This window comes from Halichoerus grypus, chromosome 12, assembly GCF_964656455.1.
Source record: "Halichoerus grypus chromosome 12, mHalGry1.hap1.1, whole genome shotgun sequence".
NCBI lineage: Eukaryota > Metazoa > Chordata > Mammalia > Carnivora > Phocidae > Halichoerus > Halichoerus grypus.
Window position 1 is genome coordinate 55,876,953 of NC_135723.1, and position 14,641 is coordinate 55,891,593.

Genomic DNA, 14,641 nt, shown 5'->3' on the forward strand with positions numbered 1-14,641 from the left:
AGTCTTCTTTGACTCTTCCATCTCCTTCATCCCGCCCTTCTAGTTAATCATGCTTTGGCATTTTTACTATCTTAGGACTTCTCAAATTTCTCTTTTATCTCTTAAACTAGTTCAGTATCTTGTTAGTAAGAGCTTGTTAGAAGATAAGGATTTTTAGAAGATAAGACTTTGTTAAATAACTAAAAGTCAACTGAGTAAATTTTAAAGATCTAATTAGCTTTATTAATCAGTTCACTAGCCGGTCAGCATCCCATCTAGTAAGTAGAAGAGAGCTCCAAAGTGTTACAGAACAGAAAAGGCTTTTAAAGGTAAAGAGGGAGTAGAAATAAAGGTGAAGAGGGAGTGGAAAAAAAGTTATTTGCAAAGATTCCATTGTTTTAGGCAAGATCATCCTCCTATAGGGAATGGAGAGGATCTGTCAGTAAATTTCTTTGTGCTGACCAGGAAATTCCCATGTGGGTTAGTTAGAGGTTACATTCCTGGGGGAGTGAATGAAACTGCAGTTACTAAAATTAGGTAGTAAGTCATGGTTTACTGACATGGGACCTTAACCTGAGTGACTCCATTTTTTGAGCCTGTGATTTTTCTTTTTAATGCCTTCTAATTTATAAACTGCAGTTTGCTTTGCTTTGATGCAGGATAGGACATAGTGTGAGGACTCTGTTAGTCAGGGTTCAGTCAGGAAAACAGAAGCCACAGTTTACATATTTCAGTTATAAGGGTTTTAATATGGGAATTTAAAGCTTTCATGCACATTGGAAGATGTAGGATAATAGAGATAAGGGAAATAGTAATCTATTTCAGCATGTAATGCTGTTTTGTTTGTTTTGTTTTTTAGATTCCACATATAAGTGAAATCATATGGTATTTGTCTTTCTCTGACTTATTTCTTCATATAATACTTTCTAGGTCCATCCATGTTGTTGCAACACTTAAGGTGATTATTGATACGTTGGGGGTAAACCTACCATTTTATTACTTGTTTTGTTCTGTTTCTTATTCATTGATTTTTCTTGCCTTTCTTTGAGTTACTTGAACATTTTTTAAGAGTTGATCTTGATTTATTTATGGTGTTTTGAGTGTATTGCCTTCTATAGTTTTCTGAGTGGTTGATATGGATATTATGATATATGTATGTATCTTATCGCATTCTACTGGTATCAGTGTTTCAACACTTTGAGTGAAGTGTAGAAGCCTTTTGTTTAGGTTCCTTCACCCTATCCACTTTTTTTTTTTTTTAAAGATTTTATTTATTTATTTGACAGAGAGCGACACAGCGATAGAGGGAACACAAGCAGGGGGAGTGGGAAAGGGAGAAGCAGGCTTCCCGCCGAGCAGGGAGCCTGATGCGGGGCTTGATCCCAGGACCCTGAGATCATGACCTGAGCTGAAGGCAGCCGCTTAACTGACTGAGCCACCCAGGCGCCCCCACCCTACCCACTTTTAACTATCATTGTCTTAAGCATCAGATAGTATAATGTAATAACTTTTGTTTCAGTCATTGTATATGATTTAGGACACTTACGATGAGAAGGATAATCTTTGGCATTCCCTCATATTTCTGTTCTTTCCATTGTTATTCCTTCTTGATGCTCTAATACTCTTTTTAAAATTCATTTCCTTTTTTTTTAAAAAATTTTTTATTTATTAGAGAGAGAGGGCATGAGTGGGGGGAGGGGCAGAGAGAGAGTGAGAAGGAGAAGTAGACTCCCCACTGAGTGGGGAGCCCGATGTGGGGCTCAATCCTAGGACCCTAAAATCATGACTGAAGGCAGACACTTAACCAACTGAGCCACCCAGATGCCCCCAAAATTCATTTCTTTTTTGGGTGAAGTACTTCCTTTAGCCAGTCTTTAAGAATGTGTCTTCTCGTGACATATTCTTTTAGTTCTCCTTCATCAGTGAACATTTTGATTTTACCTTTTTTCCTGATGGATAATTTCACTAGGTATAGAATTTGTGGTTGAAAGTTCTTTTCTCTTAGCAGTTGAAAAATGTTGTGCCACTTCCTTCTGGTTTCCATGGTTACACATAAGAAATCTTTTGTTACTCAAATTGATATTTCTCTGTAGGTAATGTTTTTCTTGGTTTGCTTTCAAGTTTTGTCTTGTTTTGTTCTTAGTTTTCAGAAGTTTCATTAATTTGAGTTTATCCTAGTTGAGTCATTTTTTTGTTGTTTTGGTTGTGGGGATCATAAGACACTCCAGTCCTGGGGTCTTTAACCAGTTTGTCTTCCTCTTTACTCTTTCAGAGACCTCCTTTGGTTGTGTTCTGTTACTTCCAACATAGTTTTACTTAGTGGTGAGGAGCAGGAAGAAACCATAAGTCCTTTTGCTCATTTTTAAATTACAATGTATGGAATTTATTTGGGTCTGGATTTAAGTAAACTATATAAAAGTAAAATAATTTCTGATATTTATGGGATGATTAAAAATTTGAAAACTGGGGGTGCCTGGCTGGCTCTTGATCTTGGGGTTGTAAGTGCGAGTCCCATGTTGGGTGTAGAGATTACTCAGAAATAAAATCTTAAAAAAATTTTTTGAAAACTAGATATTTTATACAGGCATATCTTGTTTCATTGTGCTTCACTTTATTGCATTTTGCAGGTACTGCATTTTTTTTAACAAATTGAAGGTACAGAATTCTGTGTCAGGCAAGTTTATTGATGCCATTTTTCCAACAGCATTAGCTTACATAGTGTGTCTGGGTCATATTTTGGTAATTCTCACAATATTTCAGACTTCTTGATTATTAGTATACTTATTGTGATCTGTGATCAGTGATTATGACTCACTGAAGGTTAGATAATGGTTAGCATTTTTTAGCAATAAGGTATTTTTAAATTAAGGTATGTATATAGGCTTTTTTAGGCATAGTGTTACTGCACACTTAATCAACTGCAGTATGATATAAACACAACTTTTACATGCACTGGGAAACCAAAAGATTTATTTGACTTGCTTTATTGTGATATTTGTTTTACTGTGGTAGTCTAAAACCAAATCTACAATATCTCTGAGGTATGCCTGTATTAAAGAATTACTAAAAAAAAAAAATTACTGAAGTTTTAGTGTGATGATACTGTGTCAAAATAAAAGACTTTAACTTTTAGAAATATGAACTAAGGGGCACCTGGGTGGCTCAGTCGTTAAGCATCTGCCTTCAGCTCAGGTCATGATCCCAGGGTCCCGGGATCGAGCCCCGCATCGGGTTCCCTGCTCCGCGGGAAGCCTGCTTCTCCCTCTCCCATTCCCCCTGCTTGTGTTCCCTCTCTCGCTGTGTCTCTCTGTCAAATAAATAAATCAAATCTTTAAAAAAAAAAAGAAAGAAATACGTACTAAAATATTTACAGATGAAATTATGAGATGGATAGGATTTACCTCAAAAATAATTTATATAGGTTTATGTATAAGGTTGATGGTTGTTGGGCCTGGGTGATGAATACATAGGATTCAGAATATTTTGTGTATGTAAGAAATCTCCATATTTAATAGTTTTAAAAGTTTAACGTGTTTTTCTTGAACATAGGTTAAGTATTAGGGAGGAAAGAAACATGCTTGTTTATTTTCCTTGTACTTAGTGTATGAAATCAACATTGTATAAGCTACTAAGTTTTGATATATTTGCTTGTAAGGTGAGGAAGTATTGAAATTGCTTATAGTGTATTCATCAACTCTGACTGATATTTGAGGAGCCCCAAGAACTGTTTAGTTACCTGTGAACAAGTAGTTATTAACATGAAAGTGTTTTTATCCTGTAAGAGCTAATGTGTGTTAAGTGAGCTCTTCTCTTATCTCCAGAATATGAAGAATTCCAGGTTTGACTGTGCTGTAGGATTGGTATTTTGTTACATTGGGAATTTATCCATTCTCATTTTCTTTAACAGCTTTCTGTTCAAAATCAGAAATTTGAAACAAATGAAGATGGAATCCCGAAAGTGGATCAGTTTCATTTGGTATGTGACCTTTTTGTCATTTACTGGTTGGAAACATATGGTGTAGTTGTAACAGTAATGTAAACATAAATATTTGGCTGAAGATATCCTCTGCTTTTTGTAAGAATGCAAAATAGCATTCATAATAAAGAAATATTGAAAAAAATTCAAATTCCTTACTTAGACCACTGTCAGAGAATTACTGCTAGAGAATATTGCTGGATTGTACATTTGTCACACAAATTATATAATATTGTAAGTAATAATTAAAGAAAAATAGTCTTTGCTTTATCTTTCAAGATAATATTATATTAAAATTAATGTTTTGCTAATTTATATAAGTGTCTAGCTGTGTCTTTTCTTTGTCATCTGTCATTCATATTGCTTTGCCATTTATGTATGTATTCAGCAAACATATTTTAAGGATCTATTCCACACTAGGAATTGAACTAGATGATGGATTACCAGGATTGCAGCATTCAATAAATGAATAATTTAGAAATGTGAACAGGTAAACAACCAAGATCTCTAAGTAGGGTATTAAGAAAGTACTTTGGAGGAACCTAATTTTTAATTCTGCAGAGAAAGGTGGAGAGAAGAGAGGTAGGTAGAAAATACCACCAAGTAGTTTGAGGTGAATCTTCAAGATTGAATTAGGAGTTTATAAGAGGTAGAATGAAGTGGTGGTATTCCAGGTAAAGACAATAAATAACCTGCACTAAGACATGAAAATATTAAATTCTTTTGAATGGAATAGTCCCGTATGACTAGATATTAAGAGGCTATAAATATGGCAGTAAATGAGTTTATGGAAGTATAATAATCAAGCTCTAAAAGTTCTCATGCCATTTTTTTAAGAAAGAAAATATTTATTTAAAAATATCTTATAATTGTTTTTATGACTTTATTTTTTTAAGAGCAGTTTTAGCACAGCGAAATTAAGAGGAAGGTACAGAGATTTCCCATATACCTCCTTCTCCCACATATGCATAGTCTATCCATTAACATCCCCCACCAGAATGGTACATTTTGTTACAGTTGATAACCTATATTGATACATCATTATCACCTAAAGTCTATAGTTTAGATTAGGGTTCCCTCTGGCATTGTGCATTCCTATGAGTTTGGACAAATGTATAATTGCATGTATTCACCACTATAGAATCATACAGAGTATTTACACTGCCCTAAAAATCCTCTGTGCTTTGCCTGTTCATCTCTGCCTTCCAAAACCCCTGGTTAACATTGATCTTTTTACTGTCTTCATAGTTTTGCCTTTTCCAGAATGTCATGTAGTTGGACTCATACAGTATGTAGCCTTTTCAGATTGACTTTTTTCCACTTAGTAATATGCATTTAAAGTTCCTCTAGATCTTTTCATGGCTTAATAGCTCATTGCTTTTTAGTGCTGAATAATACTCCATTTTCTGAATGTACCACGGTTTTTTTTTAACCTATTCACCTACTGAAGGTCATCTAGGTTGCTTATGGGTTTTAAGGCAGTTACGAATAAACATCTATGTGCAGGTTTTTGTGTGGACATAAATTTTTATTTCATTGTGTCAATGCCAAGGAGCACAGTTGCTGGCTTGTATGGTAAGAGTATGTTTAGTTTTGTTAGGAAGTGCCAAACTGTCTTCCAAAGTGGCTGTGCCATTTTGCATTACCATTCCTGTTGCTCCACATCCTTGCTAGCATTTGATATTGTCAGTATTCTAGATGTATAGTGGTATCTTGTTTTAATTTACATTTCCCTGAGACATGATGTGTGGAGCATTTTTTCATATGCTGATTTGCCATCTGTGTCTCTTCTTTGGTGAGGTGTCTGGCAAGGTCTTTGGTCCATTTTTAAATCATGTTGTTTTCTTATTGTTGAGTTTTAAGAATTCGTTGTATATTTTGAAGAACAATCCTTTATCAGAAATGTCTTTTGCAAATATTGTCTCACAATCTGTAGCTTGTCTTTTAATTTTCTTGACAGTGTGTTTTGCAGAGCAGAAATCTTTAATTTTAATCAAGTCTAATTTATCAGTTTTTTCTTTCATGGCATTTGATGTTATATCTAGAAAGTCATCACCAGACCCAACTTCGTCTAGGTTTTCTCCTATGTCATCTTCTTTTTTTTTTTTTTTTTAAGATTTTTATTTATTTGTTTGACAGAGACTGCGAGAGAGGAAACACAAGCAGGGGGGGAGTGGGAGAGGGAGAAGCAGGCTTCCCACTGAGCAGGGAGCCCAATGCGGGGCTTGATCCCAGGACCCTGGGATCATGACCTGAGCTGAAGGCAGACGCTTAACAACTGAGCCACCCAGGCGCCCCATAGGTTTTCTCCTATGTTATCTTTTAGGAATTTTATAGTTTTGCATTTCACATTTAGATCTGTGATCCATTTTGTGTTTATTTTTGTGTACAGTGTAAGGTCTCTGTGTAGATTGATTTTTTGCATGTGGATGTCCAGTCGTTCCACTGCTATTTCTTGAAAAGGCTGTCTTTGGGGTGCCTGGGTGGCTCAGTCAGTTAAGTGTCTGCTTTTGGCTCAGGTCATAATCTCAGGGTCCTGGGATCAAGCTTCGCATCAGGCTCTCTTCTCAGCAAGGAGTCTGCTTCTCCCTCTCACTTTCCCTAGGTGCTCTCTTCTCTCTCTCTCAAGTGAATAAATAAAATATTAAAAAAAAGACTATCTTCATTGTATTGCCTTTTCCCTTTTGTCAAATATTAGTTGATTATATTTTATGGGTCTATTTTGTGCCATTAACCTATTGGTTTATTCTTTAATATCACAGTCTTGATTACTATAGCTTTATACTAAGTCTTGAAGTTGGGTAGTATCAGTTCTACAACTTGGTTCTTGAAGATTGTGTTGATTATTCTGAGTCTTACTGCCTCTCCATGTAAACTTTAGAATCAGTTTGTTCATATCCACAAAATAACTTGTTGGAAGTTTGGTTGGGATTGTACTGGATCTATAGATCAAGTTGGGGAGAATTGATCCTTGACAATATTGAGTCATCTTATCCATGAATATGGAATATCTCTCCATTTATTTAGTTCTTTAATATCTTTCATCAGAGATTTGTAGTTTTCCTCATGTAGATCTTATACCTATTTTGTTAGATTTATACCTAAGTATTTTGTTTTTTGGTGTGCTAATGTAAATGGTATTGTGTTTTTAAATTCAAATTCCACTTGTTCATTGCTGTATATAGGAAAGTGATGGACTTTTGTATATTAGCTTTATATGTGGCAACCTTGCTACAATCAGTTACTAATTCCAGGAGTTTTTTTTCTGATACTTCCAGATTTTCTACATAGACAATCATGTCATCTGTCTATGAACAAAAACAGTTTTATTTCTTCTTTCCAGATTAACATGGTCTCATGCCATTTTGATTATTTGGACTGTAATGAAGGAACACATACAGTTTTATTTAACTCTGTAGTCCTTTAACTTATTTGACCACAGAAATAACTGTGTTTTATAACATCTAATGTCCCATGAAGTTAGCTTTTAAAAAGCACACATTAGAAATGATTACTAAGGAGCTTTGCCATACTTCTTGGATAAGAGTAAAAAACATTGGAGACAACTTTTGGGAGACTATGAAATTGTTTGTTACACGTACTGGCTGTAGTGTAGAATGGGATAGCAAAGAAGGTGATAGATAATACTTTATATTTCTGAAAAACAGGATACAGATTTCTTGTCATTAAAAAAATACCAGTACTGCTACCTTAGAGGTTGTAGCTTCATCCAAATAGAACACTTGAAACTCCTGCTTTTTCAGACTTGATATAAAAATTACATTGTAATAAATTATCCTGAAATTTAGCGACTTAACACACATTTACTCTCTTACAGTTTGTGAGTCAGGAATCTGGGCATAGCTTATTTGGGTTCTCTGCTTCAGGGTACAGAGAAGACTGCAATCAAGTTGTTGACTGGGCTGTCTTAATGCTTGACTAAGGAAGATCTGCTTTCAAGCTCACATGATTGTTGGTAGAATTCATTTCCCCTCTAGATCACCAGAAGTTGCCCTCAATTCTTTGCTTTAATGATCATGATAGCTTGTTTCATCAAAGTGTATAAGCAGAGAAAGGAGTAGAAAGTCTGTTAGCTAGACTGAAATAGTTTTTTCATAACCAACTCACTAGGTCAATCATACACTCAAGAGGAAGGGATTATGTAAGGATGTGAATACCAGGAAGTAGGGATCAATGGGCAACATCTTAGAAGTTGCCTACCACAGTTATATTCTGTTAGCTGTGTGCTAGGCCCTTTGCTAGGTGTATGTATAAAGAAGGTGAATAAATATAAGAAGTTCTTATTTAATGTGGGTAGCTGCTTATTGAGATCAAATTAGAAGAATATTTGGCTTATGTAGTATTTGTGTGATCTGAGGCAGCTGTTATTGCTGGGAATGGGGTTTTCTTTATGTGTATTTTGTAATCACATGTAGTTACCAAACATATGAGGGAACTATAATTTAGACATTACAGGGGCCATATGAAAAGTGGAGAGAAATAATAGAATTATGTAACTGACAGATATTAGAGGATAATTAATTCACTAATTCCCAGCCCCCAGAAGAATTTCTTTAGTAATAGGTCCAACAGATGGCCTTTAGCCTTTGCTTAAGTGCTTTTAAGTTCAGATAAATTCATTCTCTATTGTACAACTCATGTTTGTTTGAAGGTAGTTCCTTCAAATAGATGTTCCTTCATATAACATGTGTGTGATATAATATTCAAAAGTTACAAAAAGAAGCACATCCCTATTGATATGTTCCCCAGCTACCCAAGTCTCTTCTCCCAGTGGTATTGCTAGTTTCTTGTGAATCTTTGCAGAAAGCTATATGTGGAATCTAAAACAAAACAAAAACCAAAACCAAAGTCATAGATACAGAGACCAGATTAGAAGTTGCCAGATCATAGATACATACATAGAAAGGTCTATGTATGTATGTGTCCTTTTAAAAAACAGATTATTATTTTATTAAGTTTAAAAAAAAATTCTATTTGCCCTGTACCCTCAGTAAGGGCAGGAGCTTTGTGTTATGCGTCATTGTATCCCCAGTGTCAGTAGTTGATACATAGTGAGACCTAAATAAATATTTTTTGAATGAATGAATGAATCTTTATATTTTTTCTGGTAAATATTCTTCATCTACCATTTTTTGAACTTGCCTTTTTCTTCTATTTCCCCCCCTATATTTTCAACCTCTCAGGAATTCATTTTTGTATATATGAAGTAAGGTTCAAAAAATTTTTTTATATGTGGACAGATAGTTGACCCAGCACCATTTATTCAATAGTCAGTCTATCCCTGCTGATTAATAATGCCACTCTATGCTGTGCCAGATTTTCATGTACTCAGGAATCTGTTTGGGGCTCTATTCTGTTCTTTGGCTTGTTTATTGATCCCTGTGCCAACACTATGGGGTTCCATGGTTTAAAATATTGTATCTTTATAGAGAGAGGGCTTTGACTTTCCTTCCTTATGTTTTTCTTCCACATTGTCTTGGTTATTCTTGCCATTTTATTTTTCCTTATGAATTTTGGCACCAACTTGTTAAGTCCTCTGAAAAACATTGTTACTTTGTAAGTATTTTGAATAGGCTAATTTGAAGGAGAATTGCTGTCTTAATGATAAACTGTTTTTGTAGTTGGGAAAATAATACCTCTCCATTTTTTAAGGACATATTATTATTTTACTCTTTATTGTATTGCATTGATTATAAGATAGATTTTATTTAAAAACAATTTCATAAGTGGTTTAATTATATTCAAAAATATGTATATCGTGTAGCAAAACTTGATTATTTTTCCATTTTTAAAATTGAGGTGTAATTGACGCATAACATTAGTTTGACACATAATATTAGTTAAGTTTCATAATGATTTGATATTTGTATAGATTGGAAAATAATTACCACAATAACATCTAGTTAACATCCATCAGCATACATTGTTCTAAACATTTTTTTCCCTTGGTATGAGAACTTTCAAGATTTACTCTCTTAGCAACTTTCAGATAGGCAGTACAGTATTGTTAAGTAGTCACCATCCTGCTGTACGTTATATTCTCATGACTTATTTATTTTGTAACTGGTAGTTTGTACTTTTTTGACCCCCTTCACCAGTTTTGCCCACCCCCTTCCTACTCCCTTGCCTCTGGCAACCTCCAGTCTGGTCTCTCTATCTATGACCTTGGTTTTCATTTTTGTTTTGTTTTAGATTCCACATATAAGTGAGATCATGTGGCATTTGTCTTTCTCTGACTTAGTTCAGTTAGTATATTATGCTCAAGATCCATCCATGTTGTCACAAATTGTAAGATTTCATTCTTTTTTATGGCTGAATAATGCTCCCATTGTGTGTGTCTGTCTGTATGTATGTGTGTGTGTGTGTGTGTGTGTATGTACATACCATATTTTCTTTTTTTTTTGCCATAGAATAGCACTTTATTTTTTTAAAATTCCAGTATAGTTAACATACAGTGTTATATTAGTTTCAGGTGTACAATATAGTGATTCAACAATTCCATACATCACCCAGTGCTCATCATGACAAGTGAACTCCATGATCCCCATCACCTGTTTCACCCATTCCGCTACCCACATTGACCCTCTGGTAACCATCAGTTTATTCTCTATAGTTAAGAGTCTGTTTCTTGGTTTGTCTCTCTTTTTTCTTTCTTTTGCTCATTTGTTTTGTTTCTTAATTCCATATGAGTGAAATCATATGGTATTTGTCTTTCTCTGACTGACTTATTTCACTTATTAGCATTATACTCTCTAGGTCCATCCATGTCATTGCAGATGGTGAGATTTCTTTTTTTTTATGGTTGAGTAATATTCCCATGTGTGTGTGTGTGTGTGTGCGTGTGTATACCACATCTTCTGTATCTATTCATCTATGGGTGGACACTTGGGCTGCTTCTTTAATTTACACCATGTTTTCTTTATCTGTTTATCTCTTGATGGACACTTAGGTTGTTTCCATATCCTGGCTATCATAAATAATACTGCAGTGAACATGGGGGTGCATGTATCTTTTTGGGTTAGTGTTTTTGTTTTCTTCAGATAAATACCCAGATGTGGAATTGCTGGATCATATGGTAGTTCTATTTCAAATTTTTTTGTGGACCCTCCATACTATTTTCCACAGTGGCTGTACCAGCTTACCTTCCCAGCAATATATATAAATTTTTTTTAGAGGGAGAGAGAGAGAGAGCGCACATGAGCGAGCACGGGGGTAGAGGGGCAAAGGGAAAGGGTGAGAGAGAATCTCAAGTAGGCTCCATGCCTAGTGTGGAGCCTGATGTGGGGCTCATTCTCACAATCCTGAGATCATGACCTGAGCCAAAATCAAGAGTTGTATGCTTTTTCTTTTTTTAAAGATTTTATTTATTTATTTGACAGAGAGAGAGAGAGAGCACAAGCAGGGGGAGCGGCAGGCAGAGGGAGAAGCAGACTCCCCTCTGAGGAGCCCAGTGCGGCCCTCGATCCCAAGACCCTGGGATCATGACCTGAGCCAAAGGCAGACGTTTAACCAACTGAGCCACCCAGGCGTCCCCAAGAGTTGTATGTTTATCTGACTGAGCCACCCAGGCGCCCCTAGATTTTGTAATTTTTAGTTATACCTGCTGAAGGTGCTGTCTTTAAATATGTTTAGAAACATATTCTGTAGAGTGCAGTATGGGCATCGGCATTCATTCATCAGGTATTTACTGAATATCTGCTGTATCCCTGCCACTGTGCTAGTTGTTGGGGATGAAGTGGTAAATTAAAATTTCTGATCTTAAGGATCTTAGAGTCTAATGAGGACAGTAGCAATAAACAGGTGATTTTTATTCAGTGTGAAGTGTGTTCTGTTTGGAGTCATCATAGAGGGACCAAAAAAAGGCATACCCAGGTGCTCTGTCAGGTGGAAATAATGAAAGAGCAGTATTATCGTGTTGTTTACATGTGGTAATACAAACAACTTTGAAATAGTTCCTTGAAATAGTGGTACCTAATAAATTCTGGCTCCCCATAATGATGATGATAATGGTAGTGGTGGTAGAGGAGCTCCTGGAGATCACTTCAAAACTGAAACCATAGGCAGTTGACCAGTAAACAAGGTTGCCCTTCCAAAGAAGCTGTAAAATTTTCAGTGTCAAACTCTGACCAGTGCCATAAAAAAGAGGAAAAAGGGTAGTCTTAAAATGTTTTTTTTGTTTTTGTTTTTGTTTTTGAATTTCACTTGTTTTTGAGATATTTCAACTGTGATTATCTTTCCTATTACAGTTTTTCCTTGTGATTTAAGTCCATTGTTTTATTATTGGAGTAATAATTCCAATAAAAAGTAGTTGAATTTTATAGAAATCTTATAAAATCTAAATAGGAAAAATTGATGTTAGCTTTGTATTATTGATTAAAAGTGTTTTTGAAATGGATCCTCCTTCCTTATTTCAGGTTTGTCCTTTTGTTTTGATTTTACTTTTGTTTTGTAACCTGTCTTTTTCCTTGCAGGATTATAATGTCAAATCCCTCCTCTATAGCTTGATCTATTGTAGAAGTTCAATGACTGCTGAGCAAGTTTTGAATGCTGAATGTTTCTTGGTGCCAAAGGGGAAATCAACTCCAAACCCAGAGAAAGATACTGAATATACCCAATATAAAGAAAAAGAAGAATTAAAGATGGAGAACTTGGATAAATATAAGGAAAAGACAAGAAATGATGAAGCCAACTTTGATTGATAGATTAGTATTTTTTTTGTTGTTACAGATGTTCCTTTTAAAACTTTGTTTAGTTTGGTTAAATAAACAGAAAAAAATCTGGAAGTGTTCTGGAGCTAGTTGGGTTGTGTCTTTGGTATTCCAGTTGTGAAAAATAAAACATGTTTGGCTATGCAAAAAATTGTATAGTTTGAAATTTCATTTAACTGGAGTTGTTAAGGAAGGATTTTCTGTCTATAGTACTTTTTGAAATTGCGTAGACTATGATACTTGTAATAGAAAAGGTTATTAGATATTGGACAAATCCTATACAGATTTTCAGTTATATGAATCGCTGATGGTGATACATTCAACAAATAATTGGCCTTGTACCCAATTCTGGGGATATAAAGGTAATTAAAACATTGTCCTTATATTTACAAAGCACACAATCTATTGAGAAAGTCAGAGATATAAACAAATCTTCATAATACAATATGGAAAAATCAGTGATAGCTTTGTATGGAGCTTTATAGGAGTACACAGGAGGGTACTCATACTGTGGAAGAGGGATGTCATGGAAGGCTTTCTGGAAGATATAGTACGTTAATTACATTTTATAGAATGAGTAATAAAGTGGAAAGAGCAAGAGTATCTTAATTGGCAGAGAAAGCATGATAAAAGCACTGAAGGGAGAAACTTTTTGTTGTATTTAAAAGTATAAAATAGAAGGCAGGGAATAGTCATATAATAGGTGAGTAAAGGCTTTGTACAAAATAATAAAACGCTCAGACCTACCTAATCATTTTATAGGAAATGTGGAATTATTGAAGAATTTTAAACAGCTTTAGCTCCTTCAAAATCCACCTACCTACTACCAGGATAGGAGGTAGGGAGACTGTTTAGGAGGCTAATATAATAAAGTAGGTGAGAAATAATGAAAACAGGGTCTAGGGGAGTACAGATAGTGATGAAACATACACGACAAATTTTATGAAATAATTAGAAGGCAGACCAGTTGAACGTGGTGATTGAAGTGTATGTAGACTAAAGTAGTATGGTAGAGTCTCTAGTTGCCTATTTAAAACCCAGCCTTCCTTTCTTCCTTGGTAATAGATTCCAGTTTCATTTGGGATGCCAGTGTACTTGGCTAAAAGACTATATTTACCATTTCCTACATTAGTTGAGGCCTTTTGAATAAGTTCCTACAGATAAGGCTCCTAAAGGAGCTGACTTACCTGGGAGATGAGCCCTTTTGCCTTTACCCCCTTTTTATTGCCTAGAAGTGAATATGGTGGTTAGAATTTAAGCAGCCTCCTTGTATCATGAAGTGACTTTGAGGATGAAACCCATGACTGGGATGATGGAGCAGCAAGTTAGAAGGAGCTGATGTCCTTAATCATTCTGGAACCTCTGTACTAGCCTCAGGTTTTTATATTAGTTGAGAGAATAAAGCCTTACATCATATGGTTCCTGTACCAGCAGCCTCAACAGCACCTGGGAACTTAATAGAAATGCAAATTCTTGGCTCCATTCCAGATTTACTACATGAGAATCCAGGGGTAGAGCCTGAAAATCTGTGTTTTAACAAGCACTTTAAGTAATTCTAATGCATACTAAAGAGAACCATTGCCATACATTCAAGCCATTGCTACTTTTTGGGTTTCCTGTTTTATAGTAGACCTTAATTTTAGCTGATTCAGTTGTAAAGACACAGTAGTTAGGTTTAAAGTAAAGTTGGATAATTAAAGACAACAAAGAATAGATCACTTTATTTATACCAGTGTTTAAAATAAAGAATTAGACCAGCATTTTCCAAATGTGTTTTGCTGAACACTAGACCCTTGGGATGTTCAGCACAAAAAGTTCTGTGATTAGTTGTTTGGAAAATAATGGTAAATTCGAGATTATGCATATTAGATGGGAAGTTTCTAGAAACTTGTCTAGAAAAGAAACCTGCTTAGTTATTTCTTTTTTAAAGATTTTATTTATTAGAGCACAAACAGGG

The 14,641-nt window shown here is 35.1% G+C and overlaps 1 protein-coding gene across 1 annotated transcript in view; it reads left to right on the plus strand.

Moving 5' to 3' along the window:
• The window catches only part of STK31 (serine/threonine kinase 31), an 80,783-nt gene extending 67,960 nt beyond the window's left edge, over positions 1-12,823 (plus strand). Inside the window, exons 22-23 of the mRNA XM_036112474.2 lie at positions 3,887-3,955; positions 12,448-12,823. Coding sequence (XP_035968367.2) covers positions 3,887-3,955; positions 12,448-12,675 — 297 coding nt within the window. The 3' untranslated portion in view covers positions 12,676-12,823. The remainder of the gene's footprint in view (positions 1-3,886; positions 3,956-12,447) is intronic.
• Positions 12,824-14,641: the final 1,818 nt, after the last annotated feature.